We start from the raw sequence: 18,552 nt of genomic DNA on the forward strand, positions 1-18,552 counted from the left end.
GTTAAATATGGAAGGGTCATGCTTGAAAAAACATGGTTTTATTTGCTCAAAGTAACGTATCTGCATAGGCACAGATACTGATATCCAGCCCTAGTTCTTTATTACTTTTTTTGTTGGCCTAAAAGAAGCCAAATTTAAGTATATTGTCTAAGCATGCTAGAATCAGACAGTGAAATAACCACCATATATAAGTTTATAAATGATATGCTCCCCTTAAGGCTGCTATGTAAAATCCACAAATCCATGTAGGTCATATAGCTCCAACTTCATTTGTTTTAGTCATTGCTGCACGTCCTTCTTCCGTGATGTAAATTAACACCCAAAAGCTCTGTATTATGGGATAAAGTCCCATTGTAACTGACGAATAGATCATGTTTGTACGCCAGTTAGTACAAACAAGGAAGTAAACTCTGGTAATCATTATTAAGGATACTGTTCTTCCTGCTCGTAGGATTGCATCTGGGTGACTCATCTTAAACGCCCCAAAAAGATTACAAACAAATGCTGATCATAGCAAACAATAATATCACATGTGGGCCTACAACTTTATTTCCATACACCTCTTTTTCCATATCTCTACTCTGGTTACCGCCTGTGTCCTGGTTATCAGGACTTAACACACAACTCTGGTTACAAAATTACTTATTAGCCAAAACTTAAACAGTCTAGAGTCACTCGCTGACATGTTGCCTTTCAGTCTGTTTACCACACAGCTAAACATTAAACACAGGACATCATTGCTCAAATTACATCACTCTCTCTTCTCCCCCCATAAAAGATCACAGATAGGACCAATCAATAACTCTCCCTAACAGTGACAGAGTGGTCATTACTGCAGTCCTGCATCACAAAAGACCTAATCGGGGTCATCAGACAGGGTGTACTTTTAAATGAAAGTACAAAATGACAAGTGCAGGTATGTTTCACTGTACAAGACATAGACTCAATTATAGGGTGTAAGCTGAAAATACAGTTTGTTTGAGGATATATTTAAAAATAAACTGATATTATACTTCATTCGTCATTCGTCAACCCAGTTTTTATCAATGTGAGATTAGACTTAATAACTTAATATATAACACAATACAATTCAATAGCACCACAAACTACAGCCTCCAAAATAAGAGTCATTACAACTAGGGCTGCAACTAGTGATTATTCTCATTACTGATTCATCTGTCGATTGTTTTTTTTTTTTTATTAATTGACTAGTCGTGTAGTCTATAAATTGTCCAAAAAAATATGAAAAATGTCCATCATAAAAAAACAGAAACCCAAAGATGTCTTCAAATGTCTTATTGTCTTATTGTCTGACCAACAGTCTAAAACTCAGAGTTTACAATGATATGAAACAGAGAAAAGCAGAAAATGTTCACAATGGACAAACTGGAACCAGATAATATTTGGAATTTTTGCTTGATAAAAGACTTAAACGATTAATTATTGATAAATAATACATAATTTTTCGAGGTAATCGATAAATCAACTGTTCATTTCTGCTTTATTATAAAGCTGTTGTATTAGACTGTGTTAGTGTTAACTGGGTGTACCTACTGCAATAAACTGGCAACTGAGTGTATTTTTTTTTTCTTTCCATGATTTGCTTGCAACAAGTAGTTCTTTCTTGTCTTCAGTAGTACAGATACACTGTGTAGTAATGTGCAAACAATACTGTTGTATTTTCATTATGTACATTCATTCTTTCACATTTATACTTACATTGTAAAGCTTACACAACATGTTTTTGCATTATGGTACTTAATTATAGTCACACCATTTTAAGAGAATAGAAAAGACCAGACTCAAAAATTCTAAAAAGAAAAGGTACATGCTGCATTTAATCATGCCCCTACCACCCGCCTGTCCGTGGAGACCAGAGTCCTCTCCTTATCTTTTCCTTTTCTATTCACAACAGTGACCTTGCCCTTCCTCCCAACCGTCTGGGTCCCTATTCTTTCTGAAGCACAAGGGTGCCACACAGTGATGCAGGATGGGTTCAAGGCTTCAGTGCTCTTGGTTCTCGTGGAGGGTATCTGCATAGCGTATGAGAAAGTCAGTGCGATAAAATGTACTATGTGTTAAGAAACATCATCATCAATATGACAATCAATATGAGTGTCTATATAAGATACATTTCAATGAAATGAGAGTAATCAGTGTGCGTTTCCACTTTTACCGAAGTCACTCACAATATTTGACACTTGACACTATAATTAAATATAATAACCAACCAACCAACAAACTATTACATTATCAGCTAGTATGAAAAAAAATCCTGTCACTTTGGGTGAATTTTGTATGCATGTATGAGGAAGTTAACATCTGCATGTCTATACCTCAGCTGCGTGTGCAGCAGCGCGTGTTAGAGTGGCTGAACTTCCCACTAATGCCCTGTCAGAGGGTGTAAATGGCTGTTAAGAAAATTTCTTGCTGTCCGCAACTCAGTGACATACTTCCCTTTACCACCACATAGATGGTTTTTGAGAGATGAAATACTGTCCTCCACAGTGGTAATGGTCTCCATTGTCTAGACTTGTGTTTGGACAGTATGTTGGTAAAATATCCACATCTGTTAGGGTCACAGTCTAACAAATCTCTCAAAATTAAAACTCTGCCTTCCTCTCTTTTTTACTGACCATTAGTTCTCCCATTTTTATTCATATTTGTTATTTCTGTTAAGGAATGTCTTAGCTAGTGTTTATGTTTGTTACTATTACAAACAGGCTAAAAAAGGAGGTAGCTTCACATGCTAACCTACTAAACTTTCAACGGATACAAATGAATCCTAATGTTTCTCTGTAATTACGTGATGTGTAAATAGTCAACTCTTTGCATTTTAGCCAGAGCAACTTTGTACTTTATATAAAAACTTCAGTAAAGGGTAGTGTGCCTGTCCTCTGCCCCCTCTCTGGCTAATTTTGTAAGTTTTCATGTAGTTCTGGAGAGTATGAGTACCACTGGTAGTCATGTTCAGACTCCACACACAGGAGCTTAACATAAACCTCCTTAAATGTTTTAAGCAAACAGGGACAAGAGGTCCTTTAAGTGCTCACAAAGAAAAGGAAATTTGAACATCTGCAGAAACAGATCATGTTATGTGAGCAAAAGCTCTAGAACAGCTACTAAACAGACCTTGTGGTGAGATTGTTTTGGCTTTTTTGAAGCCAAAGCTCATTAATGAACTTTGAAGCTTGACAGGCATATAGGCCTATTCAGTAACAACCGGCTAAGCTCTTTTCAAAAACTGGTTTTCCCTGACCTGTTTGGTTTGGTTAAACTAACTCCACACTACTTAGTGGAGTGGGCTGGCGTGAAAGCTGTCAATCGAACTCTGGTGCAGACTGACTGTTTAAAATGGTGAGTCTCGGTCTACTTCAAATCAGATTCTGGTGCAGTTTGTTTGTGGTTTGAATGCAAACAGACCAACCACAGGAATTTGTGATGGTAGACTGGTTTTAAAAGCCACTACCAACCACTATAAAATTCATCTGTTGATTGTGAACCATTCAGGATGCAATAACCATGTACTGTATATAAGCGATGTGTATGGTTATGCAAATAATTTGGTAACTATGGTAACAGGTGAAAGCAGGGACTGTCCCCAATCAACCAGACAAGCATGGATGACTGCAGTGTGTTGTGCTTGTATCCTACTAGGCTACATGTACTTTGGCAGTTCATCAAGTCCATTTAAAAGTGTGTGACATAGTATTAATCCCACCGTAATACTGTACAAAATGCCTCTTTTCCATCCTGTCTCTATCTTTTTGTCTTTACATGTGGCCAATTAGTAGTCTAATAATACTAATAGTTACTTCTTCATGAACTCTCGGTGATACCGCAGAACATTAACATACCCTCCGAAGCATTAAAGTGCAGCATGTGTTGCTGTCAGTCACCAGAATTTGATTGTCCCCACGTGATGATGCAGGATGACATCACTAGCACTGTCCAATGAGTGACTTACCTGTCAGTCTGTATAACTTCATGTTTACAGTTCTTTGTAAAAAGCCAGTGTGAACCAGAACCGGACCAGAAGTAAAAGACATTATAACTAGACAGAGTTTGATTTTAGGAACAACTGTTGCTGTTTGTGTTTGAACAGAATCTTAAGGAATAAAACCTCTTCCAGCCCCACAAGAATATGGTAAAGGTCACATACCAGTATGTGAAAGCTGTGTCTTAATGCTATGACAACCTCATGTTTTCAAACAAATCTTCATGTTAACTTGACCTCTGGGGATATGACTTCTCTGAGCTAGAATGTTTTATTTCCCCTTGGCCTTCTTCCTGAGTGTCACTTATTTTCTCCTGGCTAAATAAACAAAACAACGTCTCAGGCCATTATGCTTTGGCACTGACTCAGCGAGAAGAAATAACCCAAGCTCAAATTCCCATTTTAGAAATAGTGGCCTAGAAACACTGAAGTTCAAATAATGGACTTTTTTTTTTTTTTTTTTATGAATCCACTGGGACTCAGCTCCACCCTTGTGCACATCCCCCTGTTCTGCTTTAACCCTCTTTCTAAATTATATGTGTTAGAGATATGTTCTAACAGGATGTTAGTGGTGTTTGTTTAAAATCACTAATGGCAGGATAATATTTCTATTAAAGCCACTGAAAGAAGGAGAAAAATAATTTTGCTGCTTGCTTTTAGACACAGCTCAAAGGTTGGTGATATACAGCACTGAGAAGCTCATTGTTCCTTCTCATACTTACACTTTCACTTGAAGAGCGATATTTAATGTTCATTGTGTAACATACCTGGCTGGGACCCTCTTGCCCTGTGTACAGTATATGTGCCCTTTGACTGTTCTGTCTGGAGGAGGAGGAGGAGGAGGAGGAGGAGGAGGAGGAAATGGCTGTACTGACCACTACATAAACATTACATCAACCCAAAAGGCAGCCGGCCTGCCACTCCGATTCCCTCTCATTCCTCACAGTCTGCCTTTGCTGCTTGCCTCCTGATAACGCCCCAGTTCCTTCCTCCATAATAACACTCAGACCCAAAAACAATCAAGAAATCACCTTAAAGACTGTTTGCTCAGGGATCAGTCTATTTAACCTTAGCTCCTCATAATCTGATAACTTGGAACAAAAACATTTAAAAATTAGACTGTTTCTGCTCCTTGAATTACCCAACGTTTTGAGGTTGCCATGGTTGTGCCCTTGTTGACTTGCTGAGTGGAGTAAGAGGATTCCTCTACAGCAGTAAATTCTGCAAAATCACGTTATCTGACTCAAACCAAAACATTTGTGTGTGTGTGTGTGTGTGTGTGTGTGTGTCTTAATGATTAGCAACACATAATACCCAAGGTTCATGATATATTCTTCTCCTTTTCTTTATTGATTTTTCCTCTCTTGACCTTTTCTGCTACTTTGTAGTAGCTTTATTCCAGTTATCTTGTTGTCTAGTATAACTCAGTGCCAATAAATCTGCACTTCATTCTTTTTTTATTCTTTTCTCCTCTTGCAGCATTGGTGTGTTGACATCTCCTGTCATCAAGTTGATTTTGTTTTTGTAGATTTTGTTTAATTCTTTAAATCGGCTGTGAGCTTGGCTAGTTACCTTATAGCAAGATTAGTTTATATGGTTTTACTTTTTTCTCTCCATTACAATTAGATTTGGCAATTGCCTTATTTTTTTGGTATATCAAACTTAGTTACTAAGTGGCTGGAGCATCAACGCTAATTTTTCAATTTCAAAAAAACAGGAAAAAGTGGGTAATTTAACTTTAGCTGAGGCCAACAACCATAACTGGCCGCAGTACGGACACTGTTTTACCTGCTTTTTAGGTCTTACAAATCTACTTACTGTTTACCCCCCTAAAATTACACATTTCTATGGCATAAACATTTTTGTTCAGTAAAACAAATGTCAAATAGAGACAACTTCAACTTGACCCGAGGTCTAATTAGCCAGTCACCCGCACCTGTGTGGGTGTGCAGGCCCTTTAAATATTATGACATACTGTTTCATCAATCACTTTGCATATTGTGAACATTTCTTCCTTGTGTTTAAAGATTTGAGTCTACTCAAATCAGTATACAAACTATTTCATGAAAGACAATGATTTTGTCTGTGTATAAAGCTTTAAAAACTGCCTGTGTGTCTTTGTGTGTTAAAAAACAAACAATGTACACGCAGGCACATCACTATCCAAATTGTCTCTTTCCTATTCCAAATGCAGACTTTAATCCTCTGATGTAAACATCAAATATGACGTGTGAATATGAGAGAATATGTGAGATATGTGTCTCTTTCTTCTGTCAGCTTCTAATAAATTGGCAGCTTGTTCTCTATTTAAAGTTCATTGCCTCAGAAGTTTCTCATGAGCGACCCACTCATTGTTTCTGTACTAACACGACTTCCTGACGCTTCCTGAACCCACCCAGACACCCTTGATAACAGATGTGAACAACATAAAGGGATTTTTATGTTGTACTTCATATCCCAGCTCATTAAGGTCAAATAAAGGAAGGAAAGGGCCACATGACATTGGCTAATAAATCGATGCTTGTACCACTTGAACTGTCTGGGTTAGCTTAAACTATCTTAAAGTATTACTGCTCCTTCCTCTATTGTGTGCCATATGTAATTCTTTCATACCAATCTGTAATTGTGGGTTTGTTTTACATCATCAACCAATATGTTTTTTTTAACTTGGTTCCTTGGTTAAAGCTTGTGAGATGGTTTAATGGAATATAATTGATATTAACTAAAAAGTAAATTGACATGTATTACATTTTGCTTAGAACTGTATCATAGCACATGACTAACTGATTCTGCTGTGCAATGTTAAGATGTTTGCCTAGTGAATAATTCACAGTGTCAGGGGAACTAATGACCTTTGACTTATCTTCCTCTACATGGCTTCAGAAAGTTGACGCTAATAATTTTACTCAACAGTAAGTAGCACATTGCTTTAGTCAAACTCTGGATTTCCACAGTGATCAGGACATTCAGTGTACACATTTATGATGAACATGCACTTGAGTCTTTTTAAAACATTGATACTCAGTAAATGGGAAAATCATTTATAACTTTCAAGAAGATGAGAGTTGTATGCAAAACTGACATATTTGTAGTCTTTTTATTAGTGTCATTAGTGTCCAGGTTCACAGCACCACTGACGGAGCTCAAAGTGTTTGATGGAGCTATAGTATTGTCAAAATATGTCTTATAAAATAATAAAAATTAGTCCAAGTTAGTAAGAAAACAAATGAACCAGGTGAAGAAAAGTTAAATTATTTTGATTGTTGTTGTTGTTCCTTTAGCTTGGACCAAATCTGTTGATTTATCATATATTAAATATCGTCTGAGCATTTCTGTGGTACAACATGGCACAAGAGAAATTAAATCTGAGTATCCTCCTGTGGGATACTATAGGAACATGAATCATAAAACAATGCCGAAAGCCATGTCTAAAAATACCTGCTGCCTCCAAATGCTCCCTGCGTATGACAGCGTTAGGTATGAGTGTGTTTGTCTCCAGGTATCAGCCTCCCACACCACAGTCCTGCCACTGCTATCACAGGCCAGATCAGAGGATATGGAAATCAGTGACGTAATATTTACCGTCCCTAGCACTGTGCTGCGCTGTGAAGAGGGTTGAGCTACTGGCTGCAGATACCCATCTGAGTACAATGCACTTGCCATTAGAGCTTCCTCCACATGCTGCTGGCCGTGCAACAAGAGGAAGAGGTGCATGAATGCGTTCGTACCCACACCCAGGACACAGAGACTCAGCAATTACACTGATCGTGGAGGTGTGAAGTTTTAAATGTGTGAAAGTGAAGCTTTGGTTGTGATGTGCGCTGAGCACAGAGAAAGCCTGATACAGGTTTTATATTAATAGTGAGTTTTTTGTACTTTATTCAAGGGTGTGCCTTTAAATTATCAAAGAAACTAGACTATACACACCCTTTCTCTTTTAAAAGACACCGAAGAACAATGTATGCTGGGACAGGCTCCTGTCCCCAGTGACCTTGAACAGCATGACCAGTTCCGAAAATTAAGTAATTCTTACTTTTGTGAAGCTTTTAAACAGTTTCTGAATGTTACAAGTAATGTTTGACTCTCTTCACAGCTACATTTACACCATGTCTGCCTCTCTCAACACAAACATATACACATATTCTTTTAATGGTTTCCATTCTTACAGAAACACTAAATAATTAATTTAAGTAGGAACTATAAACAATCGAGAACATGCAACATCTTCATCATCACTGATTCTATCATTCACAGAAGTATAAGGAACATTTTCATGGTAGAACTGCAGTAGTTTGATTGCTAGTAGTAGATTGCTAATTAGAGCTACTCAAGAAGCAAGATGTCAATGTGAAGTAAAACCGCTCTGACGTTTCCTTCTGTGGTTTGAAATAAAGATGTGATGGCTGGTTACTTGAAAGTGAGGCTATCCTCCATCTTTGAGAAGGCCTGTTTTGTAAACAAGACAAGAGTCCACAGCTACGCTAGCAGCACTGTGAGGCTATACTTTGGCACAGCAGTGCTTTGGCGTAAATGCTAATGTCAGCATGCTAATGTTAAGCAAGTGGAATGTTAACCATATTCACCATCTTAGTATGGTGTGTTAGCATGTTAGCAAATGGTAATTACCACAAAACACAAAGTACAGCTGAGGCTGATGGGAACATCATTATTTTTGCAGGTTAAAGTTTGACATGATGACAGGATGGCGCAATATGGAAAGTGAAGAGATCACCAAAGTTTTTTTTACAATTCATCCTGAGGGGTACATGAGCATCCAAATTTCATGGTGATCCATCAAATTTTTGTTGATATTTCTGTCTGGCTCAATGTGGTTGAATGATTGACCGACTGTCCAACTGCTAGCGTGGCTAAAAACATACAAGTGAGTAGTCTTTTTGAGTAGTAGTTTTTAAAACACATTTCTGCACCTGGTTGTGATTAGTACTGAGCAATGACCCAATGAACCTGCTACATAGTTTATTATGGTCATTTGGAACAACGGGGCGTTTTAAATCTCACTCAATAAAGACAGGCAGTATGACGGAGTGACAGAGGGTGAAACAAGGGAAAAACAATAATTTTTCATCCCCACTACGTCTTTGCCTGGCCATGACTCGCTCAGAGGCCGCTGATAAAATGATGACTATCTGCTGACAATAAAGCCTTTGAGGCTGAGAGAGGAGCCTGCGTCTCATTTACATGTACTGGGGAACTGTGACTCTTTGTAATTCATCTTGTACATCTCGTACAGCATGTTTGGGGATGTTAATTTGAAACGGGACTGTCCTCATACAGTTGAAGGGGGGTTATGAGTGGGTGGAGGGTGCAGCATTCCACAAAGGAAGGCTTGATTTGTGACTTTTGCACTTTAGACTAATAACGGGATGAAGACACAAGGAAGCCAATGGTTTCTAATTTAGATACAGCGAGAAGAGTACATTTTCGAGGGGAATGCGTGTATTCAGATGCAGGCCAGACGTCATCAAGTCATCAGCAAAGGCTCCAGAAATTCTCGTGAAGGACATAAACAGAATTGTGTTTGTAGTGGTGTAGTGTGAGTCCACATTTTTAAGTAGTATTCATCACAGTGTCTAAAGCCAGATACAAGCCAGTTCTTGTAAGTGTTAGAAAACGTCCCATTTCCTTGTTCCAAGATGCTTCCCACTGATAGCGACGTCACCGATCTTTTATTTCTCCAAGCTGTGAGAAGGCCAGAGACAGAGAAAGAGATATAGAAACAGATACAGTGGACGGGAATAGAGAAAGGCTCCGTACTATGATAAACTCATGCAAAGTGTTGTACTTTTCCTGGGTCATTAGTGGGTGTGTGTCAAGCTGCGATTTGCACGCACTTTCTGTGGACTGAGCCTAACAAACCACGCTTTAATTTTTTGTTCTATTTTTACTCCCATTTCAAATTGATTTCCACTGTTGTGCATGTTGGCCAGACAAATAACATGAAAAGTTCCCCAATACAAGAAAAAGATGTATAGTATATAAATACTGAATGGACATCTTTCGAGCAGAAAATATGTCTTTACAGAATGGATGTGTGGCTGAGATAAAGGACAAAATCATTAAAGTAGCAATGAATACTGAATTATTCATTAAAATGTTAGCATTCCAGTTCTGTTTAATTTTGTGTTATATATTAAGTTAATATAAACACTTACATATCAAACCTTAATGGTCTCCATTGGGAGTTTAGGTCGTTGCTGCAGCAAACGTAACAGGATTCAGAATGGAAAATGACAAACACAATATGGAAAAGAATGGAATAAGCAATTAAACAAATAACTAACAAATTATAATATGATTAATTAGTATGTTGAGCGTATTCAGTTCTGGACTAGAGTGATCTATGAGCACAGAAACCTCAGTAGGTTTAACTGGGAATGGGACGAGCTGCATCATAGTAAAACAAACCCTGACATCTTTTACTACAAATTCGTGGTTAACGAAAGGTATATAAAAATGCAAAATGTCACTATAATATCTTGTTATAAAATAGAAATTAAATTTAAAAAATTCTACCATATATGTTTAGGGCCACTTTTCAATAACTTATTTATGTATTTGACATAAAAGGCAGGTCTATATGTCAGGATTATACTTGTCAATCTTCTCTGTATCTCCTCAGACTCATCCCCAAAACCAGATATCCCATATTTTAGTCAAAGAAACATTGTTTTTCCACCAGATAAATGTGAGACTAGAAATCTAAAAATAGACTTTGAAAGCAGGTAAACTGTATTATTAGTATTACTGTTCAGTTTGCTTGTGTCTTTCTTTAAAGGGGAACAACTGTTTCTTGAACTAAGAAACAAACAAATAAAATAGAACACCTTTGCATATATAATGTATTCACTTTCGACAGGTAGTTAAAATGCAGAGTGGGATGTGCAGTTAAGTGGATTATTAACAGATTTTGATATATGGAAAATGTCATCATGCAAAACTGTTCCTATCAGGGAAGTGTTGTATTTCCCCTTTTTCTACTTCCTTTGCGCTTTAAGTCAGGTTATGTTCCCAAATTTACATTTTTTTTGAAACTCTGACTGTCAACCATTAACAAAATTTCAGATCCAATGTATCCTGAAGTCTCCAAATGCATATTCTGTTTTTGAAGCAAAATTCATGCTGCTGTCCCTAAACTGCTGTGGTGTTAAGTATTATTATTATTAAGTTATGACCTAGGACTCATCCTCTGTGCCGGGTTTCCATGACCTAACAGGAGCACTAAGGCGTGCCTTCCCATCACAACTGTTACTTCCTAAATTCTACAAAGAAGCACTGACACTTGTGTCCTGCATTAACTTCCCGACAGACCCTCAAACCCAGAAAAGTGTGTTAAAAGGAGAGCTGCGAGGACAGATAATGTCAACACAAGAATCAGAACAAGAATAAAGAGTAAGATCGAGAGTCATTAAGAGTAATTAAGCTGCTAAACAGAGCGGAAAAGATAAGATGGAAAGAGGAAGCGGAAAAATCAACAAAGGAAAAGAGAAGAGTAAGAAAAAATCATCCGCCTTTAACAAATATTTGCTTTTGTCATAAACATTGCATGTTTTTTTGTTTTGCTCAGTATGGCCGTCATCATCATCATCGTCGCCACATTAGAGCTGTGATCTGATACACACAAAGAAAATGATACAGTATTTGTCATCAAAGCACTATCAATACAACCTTGTTCCAAACACAAAAAGATCATATCTATATAAAATGCTGCACTACTCTGTGGCCATGTTGGAATAGTTAGTTTCAAATGTCTGTAACATGTAGGTGTTACTTTTTCTAAGTTTCCTCATTTAAAATTTCCACCTAAGATCTAAAACTCGTGTTGGTAGAAAATTTTTTGACACATTTAAATTAGCAGATATAACACTTTAAACTCAAACTTAAAAACGAAACAGCCCAAACTTGGGCTCACTTGAGGGCTGATTCCAAGTGTCCAAAAGCTGCAAATGAGAAAATCTAATCTCTATTTTCATCACAAGACAAAATGCTTTAACTGCAGCAGGTTTTGTCTCTAAACGAGAAAATCCTGACTGTCCTGTCTATTATCTTTTTGGGGAAATTATTTATAATCACCACTTTAGGTTCCATTATCTAAATTTTCAAGTGAAACAACACTGGATTACTTTTCCTTACCATAACAACTTATATTTATAATTCCTGAAATGTTTAAGTCACAGCTGTATGCTTACAACACAATGTAAAGTCCTTTTTCATAACAAAGCACTTGGTTATAGCCATTATATCTGATCATCAGTCTGTCTCCTTATTTTACCTGTTGCACCCTAACTGTGCTGCTGGAGGCAGGTTCACATTTGCATGTGTATCATGTGCCCTGTGTTCATTAATGCTTATCATGTGTACTCTTCATAGAAGTTGCATAAATGAACCTATTACGGTTACTTCCTCATCCAAACCAACACATTTATCATGCCATTAGGGCACAGAGCCTGTGTATTTTCACCCTAACCTGCATGTATTACTGCACTCTGACAAAATAATCCTTACTATCTTTTTTCGGCCCTTTCAACTACATCTCACAGTCCTCTTCAGGTTTATTTTGTAGCACTACTACTTCCAAGGTGAGCTTTGGCGCTAAATGAAAAAGAACAAGTTTCAATAGCTCAAACGACAGCATATTTACAACAAAAGCATGTGTCTTTAGTAGTTTAATTTTACATTTTACAGAACAAACCAATACAGGATCATGCTGAGAAGTATAAAAATAGACCAATGTGCCATGGCAATGTGTAAAATAAAGCCACTGTGTTTGAGGAAACTCCTCTAAATGGTTTTGGGAGTGAAAGCGACACACAAAACCTTGAATTTCTATCTTTATTTAAACAATTGAGCTGCTTTGTGTGATGTTAGGATATTGCAGCACAACATCAATCAACTCAGTGCATTACCAACCATGTCCTCATACGTAAATGACAAAATAGGCTGTTTGTCAGTGCCTTTCAAAACAATTTGTATATGAGCGCTTTGGTGGTTATCGTTAAAAGAATCCAGTTTAATCTGGACGAAACACAAACTACGGTTTCTGGTTGTCAAGGTTACACATTTTACATTTTGTACACATAAAAAGTCACCCCAACCTCCTCTCTTAGAGGTTTTGTGGTATAAAACCGTCACACCACTTATGCCAATTTGCGGCCTTTGCTTTTGACCTTAAAAGGTCACTTGCAATTGTCCAGAAAATTAAAATGTTTTGGTCTTTTTTTACTAGTAAGAACAGTCTCCACATTATTCATGTCACTAGTACATCCATCTAAACTATTTACAAATACACCAGAACCATCAGTGCCAATATTGACCTTATTTAGTGGATCTGTTATTGTCCACAACAGGACTGATTCACTTTATCTGTTTCCTTAATATATAATTCTGTTTCCGCTATCAGTCAACGCCTACGCAGTTTTCATGGCCTCATGTCACCTTACATAAAAAATATCCCAATGAGTTCCACGCAGTGAGGTAAACAGATTTTAAATGTGGAAAAAGAAAGCACAGGTGTCAGATTTGTACCAGGTATTGGTAAATACCTCGAGTTATTGGAATCTGTACTAGGAGAGAAAAAGTTGAATTAGTGCATCTTTAAAAAGGATGTCCTAATATTGGACGATGACTGGCCTCGCGGGGTTATAAAAAACATCAGTACTCTGGTTATTAGAGGGAATTTTTATTAGAACTTTTTAAATCTTTATTTGAACATTTCAATATAGTCCAAGACAACACCTCCACCTCCTAATTACAGCCTCAAAAATGTCCAGAGGTCACCACACACACCTCTCTGTCTATTCTACTGGATTACAATAGACTGTAGCTGTACCTAATAAACTGGTTACGCAGTGCGTGTGGAGTCTCAGTGTGTAGAGTTGTGGCTGCAGGAGTGACAGGGACACTGAGCTGCACCTCATTCCATTCCTGACCCCTTTGTCTCGGCCACACACATCCTCACATGCCATTCTCAACCTCCCTCGCCCTCTCTCTCTCTCTCTCTCCCCCCTCTAGAAAGACCAGTGCAACAAGGACAGGTGGGTCCGTGGGTGCCGGATGCCCTGGTCTATCTGTTATGTAAGCTTTGTTCAATGGGATGCATTTATAACACATTTCACACCACAGGTCAGGCCGATGACCTTTGCAATCCTGAATAAATAATTTACCAATAAGGAGATTCTCATCCTCAAAACAAGAGAGAACTCAAACATGTCGGTGTGTTTAAATAACTCAAACATTTTGGTCTCAAATTGTTAAACCTAATGTAATCTCTGCATGTCTTCCAATGAACAGCCTACCATTGTTCACCCTCTCCAACTGAAGGTCAGCAGCTTAATTAATAACTCTCAAAGGACCATTATTCATCTTATATATAGTAAACCATAGTGTCAATCTGCAAAAAATAAGCTGCCAAACCTTCTTTGACAACAGTTTGAAATGCTTTTTTTCTTATTTTTGCTTTTTTTTCCTCCCTCAACAAACTTTCCTCCTGAAGCTGAGCTGATGTGACCTCACATCCCGGCAGCTACCTGCACAACAGGTGCACAGTCACACCCGTGTGATGAAAGCAGACCTTCATCCTTCAAAACAAAGCGCCCTGTTGTCGTCCCCCTTTACAAAACCGTACTGTCACATCTTATTCTGTGATGTATATAAATGAATGAGGCCTCTTTACCTTGAGGAGAGCACTGAAGAGCAGGAGAGTCCGCAGAGAGACGCTGAGGCACAGCAGCGGCTTCATGATGCCGGTCTGTTGAGGAAAAGTTTCGAGTGTCTTTTCTAGCCGGTGAGTGATTTCATGTCCAAACTTTGTTCTCGTTTGAAATGACAATAAACCATTAACTGAATTTCTTAGTCGTAACACTCCGTCAAACAGCCATCTACATCAGGAGAGTTAAGTGTGACGGGGAAAGTTTTTTTTCTCGGTGTTAACGGGGAGGAGCGCGCAGCCAGGCGCGTCACTCGGGGAAGTTTAGTGAAGTAGCGGCCACTCCTCTCATCATCTAACCCCCCCTCTGCCTCAGTATCACCAGCCATGTGTCTGCCTAAACTGTTTGGACTGAGAGGAAGGGGCTGCCTGGTCATGCAGAAATGAAAAAGAGTCATCCCACATTCTTGCCATAACTTGGCCACGCAGGGTGAAGGAATGCATCCATGGGGTCCCCTTAAAGACTACACAAAGCCGAGCGGCCAAGGCAAATGTTTTTAGAAAACTTCCTTGAGTTTATTGGCCGTGTTTCACTGCTACAAGTGATGGTGGTGCATTTTGTGTAGGGGCGCAGCAAGGAATGATGGGATCTAAGCATGACAGGGTCTAAGGGGGCTTCATGTGGCAATCAGAAAGATACGCAGTCATTATGAACGGCACTTACCTAACACCTCTGACCATTTGTTTGAATCACTGAAAGCTGCTCTAAAATGATTGAAAAACGATAATAAAAATGCTGCCACACCTGATGACACACACACCTTATGAAAAACAATTCTACCTTAGCTCCACTATTAAACTTAAATCCAAATTAAAAAAAAAAAATCATTCTATCCATTTTTGAAAACATTCTCTGTACAAACTTTGGATTTGTAACAGGTCACAAGCTGACGATGCCTAATCACTTCAGTACATATATTTGTGTTCATGTTACCTGACTACTAGTCTGGTTCCAGGTGTCTGAATCATTCACTTTATCATAGTTTGAACCTGCAGAAATGTATGCAGCTTTATGGCCTACACAGCTGTTTTAGTTCAACTGATTAAGGACTGTGTGCATGTGTTTATTCTGTTGCACCTGTCATGGAGGGACAACTTATTCACTGAGTTGGACAGTTAATGTGATTACCTTATAGTAATATAAAAATATATTTTCAGTAATGAGCAGTGTACAGGATTACAATTCAGTATTTAGATTACAGTTACCCCTCCATTACTTCAGCATTTTTCAGGTTATATTGGGAGTTTGATGGACGTAGGCTGGCTGCTTGTTAAACCACAGTGTCTCATTCTCTCATTCTCTCTCAGAATATATGACATGTGGGTGTGGGGGTTTTGAAACTGTGTAAAACCACCTTTGATGGAGCTGGCCTGAGTTTTGCTGTAATTAGTAAAGTAATGTAATTACTCTTTAAATGAGTTACTATTCAATTAGTAGGCTATGAGTAATTAATTACATTTTTCATATAACATGCCCAACTCTGGTTATGATTTAATTCAACTGTGTTTTGTGACATCAGCAAACACAGCATAACCACCACACGCAACCTCAAAGAAGCAGTGTACAGTGAAAGAGCACAAAAGACATTTTAGTTCAGGCACCTTGGGGCCCCAGGTAGTCAACACCTCTACTTCACCCATATGACGCACAGGAGATATAAAACCACGATAAACAGAGGATATGAATGTGATGTAAAAGATACTGAAGCCGGGCTTTATTTACTCTTACTAAAAGAAAACATATGTAACGTATAGTTGAGAGGTTTCTACCTGCTCTGTTACCGTTCAGCACCAGACTTTTAATGGGAGGATCAAGAATAAAATATAATATGGGAGTGTGCACAATAAGGGCTGGTCATGTAAAGTTTATTTATAGAGCATTTTTATCTGCCTCGTCACAGGGCGCTCAGCAGGAAACAGCAAATAACAGTCAGCTCTTATGCATGGTTAGCTGTAAAACAGACGCAGTCCACCTTGTGTCACCATGTAGAAGTAGACAATAAACAATGTAATGAATTACTACTGGATAATAATTTTGTATTTGTGTGTGATTATAATCTAATCCATGGCACCAAGTACTCCTTACCCCCTGTCTTTATTCTTTTATCCATTATGCTTAATTCCTGTTTGTCTTACAGTTATGACCTAGTCTAGTCGTCATAGTATTGTCTCAGCTTTTGTGAGCACCAGTTTTTTTCCTCTAATTATTATTTGTATTAAATTTAGTCTTTGTTCCAGTAAACTATGTTCACTACAGCAAGGGCGTAGGTTTGGTTTTAACATTGGTGGGGACATTTTTTGTCATATGACCAGTGGTATAAAGACACTCTATCTATGTCATACACACACACACACACACACACACACACACACACACACACACACACACATTCTGTAAAATATTTGCTTTATTTCATAAGTATTTGCTGACTTCCCAAAACATGACTTGTATCACATGGATTTTTTAATGCATTTGAAAAGATATTTTACTGTTTATTTTATTTGGGTGCATCTTAAACTAAAATTTATTCAAATTAAGTTAATTTAAATAAAAATAAAATTGACATATGATAGATTTTTTGTAATAATGTCACTAGAGAATAAATGAAAATAACCAGAAAGGAATGTGTTCCTGTGTTTTAACCAACAAATGAAAATCAATAAACTGTGTGTAAACATACCGCTGGTGCATTTTGAATCTTCCTAACACTACTTTCATGAAACGCTGGAATTGAATGGATGTGTACCAGTATATAACCTAAATCTACCAGATCATTTAACAAGTACTGTAGACATACAGTATAAGCAACACAGCACACAGAACATAAAAACAGCATTTTACTTATAGTCAATAGATTAGTAGGCTACTCTACAGAGTCTCCTGATTTTTCCTACTGCTTGTATTCCAGTGTCCAGCTTGTGGCCTCTTTTATGTAAAAGAACCAAACACATGTCTTTGCCTCTCATTTAGTGACACAAATTTACTGACAAACAGCTCTGAGGTCAGTGGCATCAAGTTTTTCTTGATGGACATGCCTCACTGCAATGTTGTTAAGACACATTTGTGAGATTGTTGACCTGAGCCAGCTTCTTTCAGCTTCAGCTGATGGTGATAACCAACCGCAGCCTAACAGGAGTTTCAACCTCATCAAAAAACCTTTAACCTCAAGAGGCATTTTTTGTAGAATATCTTCAGCTTCACTGCTGGACTTGTTCTTGTTCTTTGAGATGAACATGGGTACTTGGACTTTCAAATTATCTTTGTTAAACTCTGGATATTGACAGACAACATTGTTCATTTCCCCAGTGAGGAGAACATTGTCTGATTTGCGCAAGACTTGCATATCTGCCTGATTATACCGTTCTTTGAACTGCATATCCGCAGTATCTAACACATTGTAATATTCAGCCCTGTAATATTCTTCTAGTGATTTTGTCCTACGCTTAGCTGCTCCACCAGTGTATCTTTTAAGGGGCTAGCTTTGGTGAGGGATTTGGATAGCCTCAATATCCAAGGAGTGCGCCATAAACGACGCCTTGTCAAACACTCTCTGAAAGCGTTCCTCATTCCTTTTACTTTGCAGAGTGGAGTTCACATATTCTGCTGCAGCCTGCATGCCTGCAATGGTCTGTGTTTTCTTCAGCAGCAACTTGTTTAAGTATTCTAGCTCCCCAATTACCTCTGATGCTAGAAATAGACCAAGGACAGTTTTCCCTTTCTGAAAACGTTCTAGGAGAACATTTACCTTGACTCCAGTGTCTGAACTACAATAGGCCATCTCCTCCAAACTCAACAACATACTCTCCTACTGACCTAGAACAGCAGTATCAG

The 18,552-nt window shown here is 38.1% G+C and overlaps 2 protein-coding genes across 4 annotated transcripts in view; one reads left to right on the forward strand and one right to left on the reverse strand.

Moving 5' to 3' along the window:
- ptprja (protein tyrosine phosphatase receptor type Ja) overlaps nt 1–14,970 on the reverse strand; it is a 48,187-nt gene extending 33,217 nt beyond the window's left edge. For both annotated transcript variants that reach the window (XM_042412650.1, XM_042412649.1), the window contains exon 1: nt 14,688–14,970. In XM_042412650.1, the coding sequence (XP_042268584.1) occupies nt 14,688–14,753 (66 nt within the window). In that variant the 5' untranslated portion in view covers nt 14,754–14,970. The remainder of the gene's footprint in view (nt 1–14,687) is intronic.
- The window catches only part of ptpn5 (protein tyrosine phosphatase non-receptor type 5), a 36,709-nt gene continuing 32,724 nt past the window's right edge, over nt 14,568–18,552 (forward strand). For both annotated transcript variants that reach the window (XM_042412655.1, XM_042412656.1), the window contains exon 1: nt 14,568–14,798. The gene's annotated coding sequence lies outside the window, so the exon portion shown is untranslated. The remainder of the gene's footprint in view (nt 14,799–18,552) is intronic.

Source organism: Thunnus maccoyii, chromosome 5 (genome assembly GCF_910596095.1).
Source record: "Thunnus maccoyii chromosome 5, fThuMac1.1, whole genome shotgun sequence".
Classification (NCBI taxonomy): domain Eukaryota; kingdom Metazoa; phylum Chordata; class Actinopteri; order Scombriformes; family Scombridae; genus Thunnus; species Thunnus maccoyii.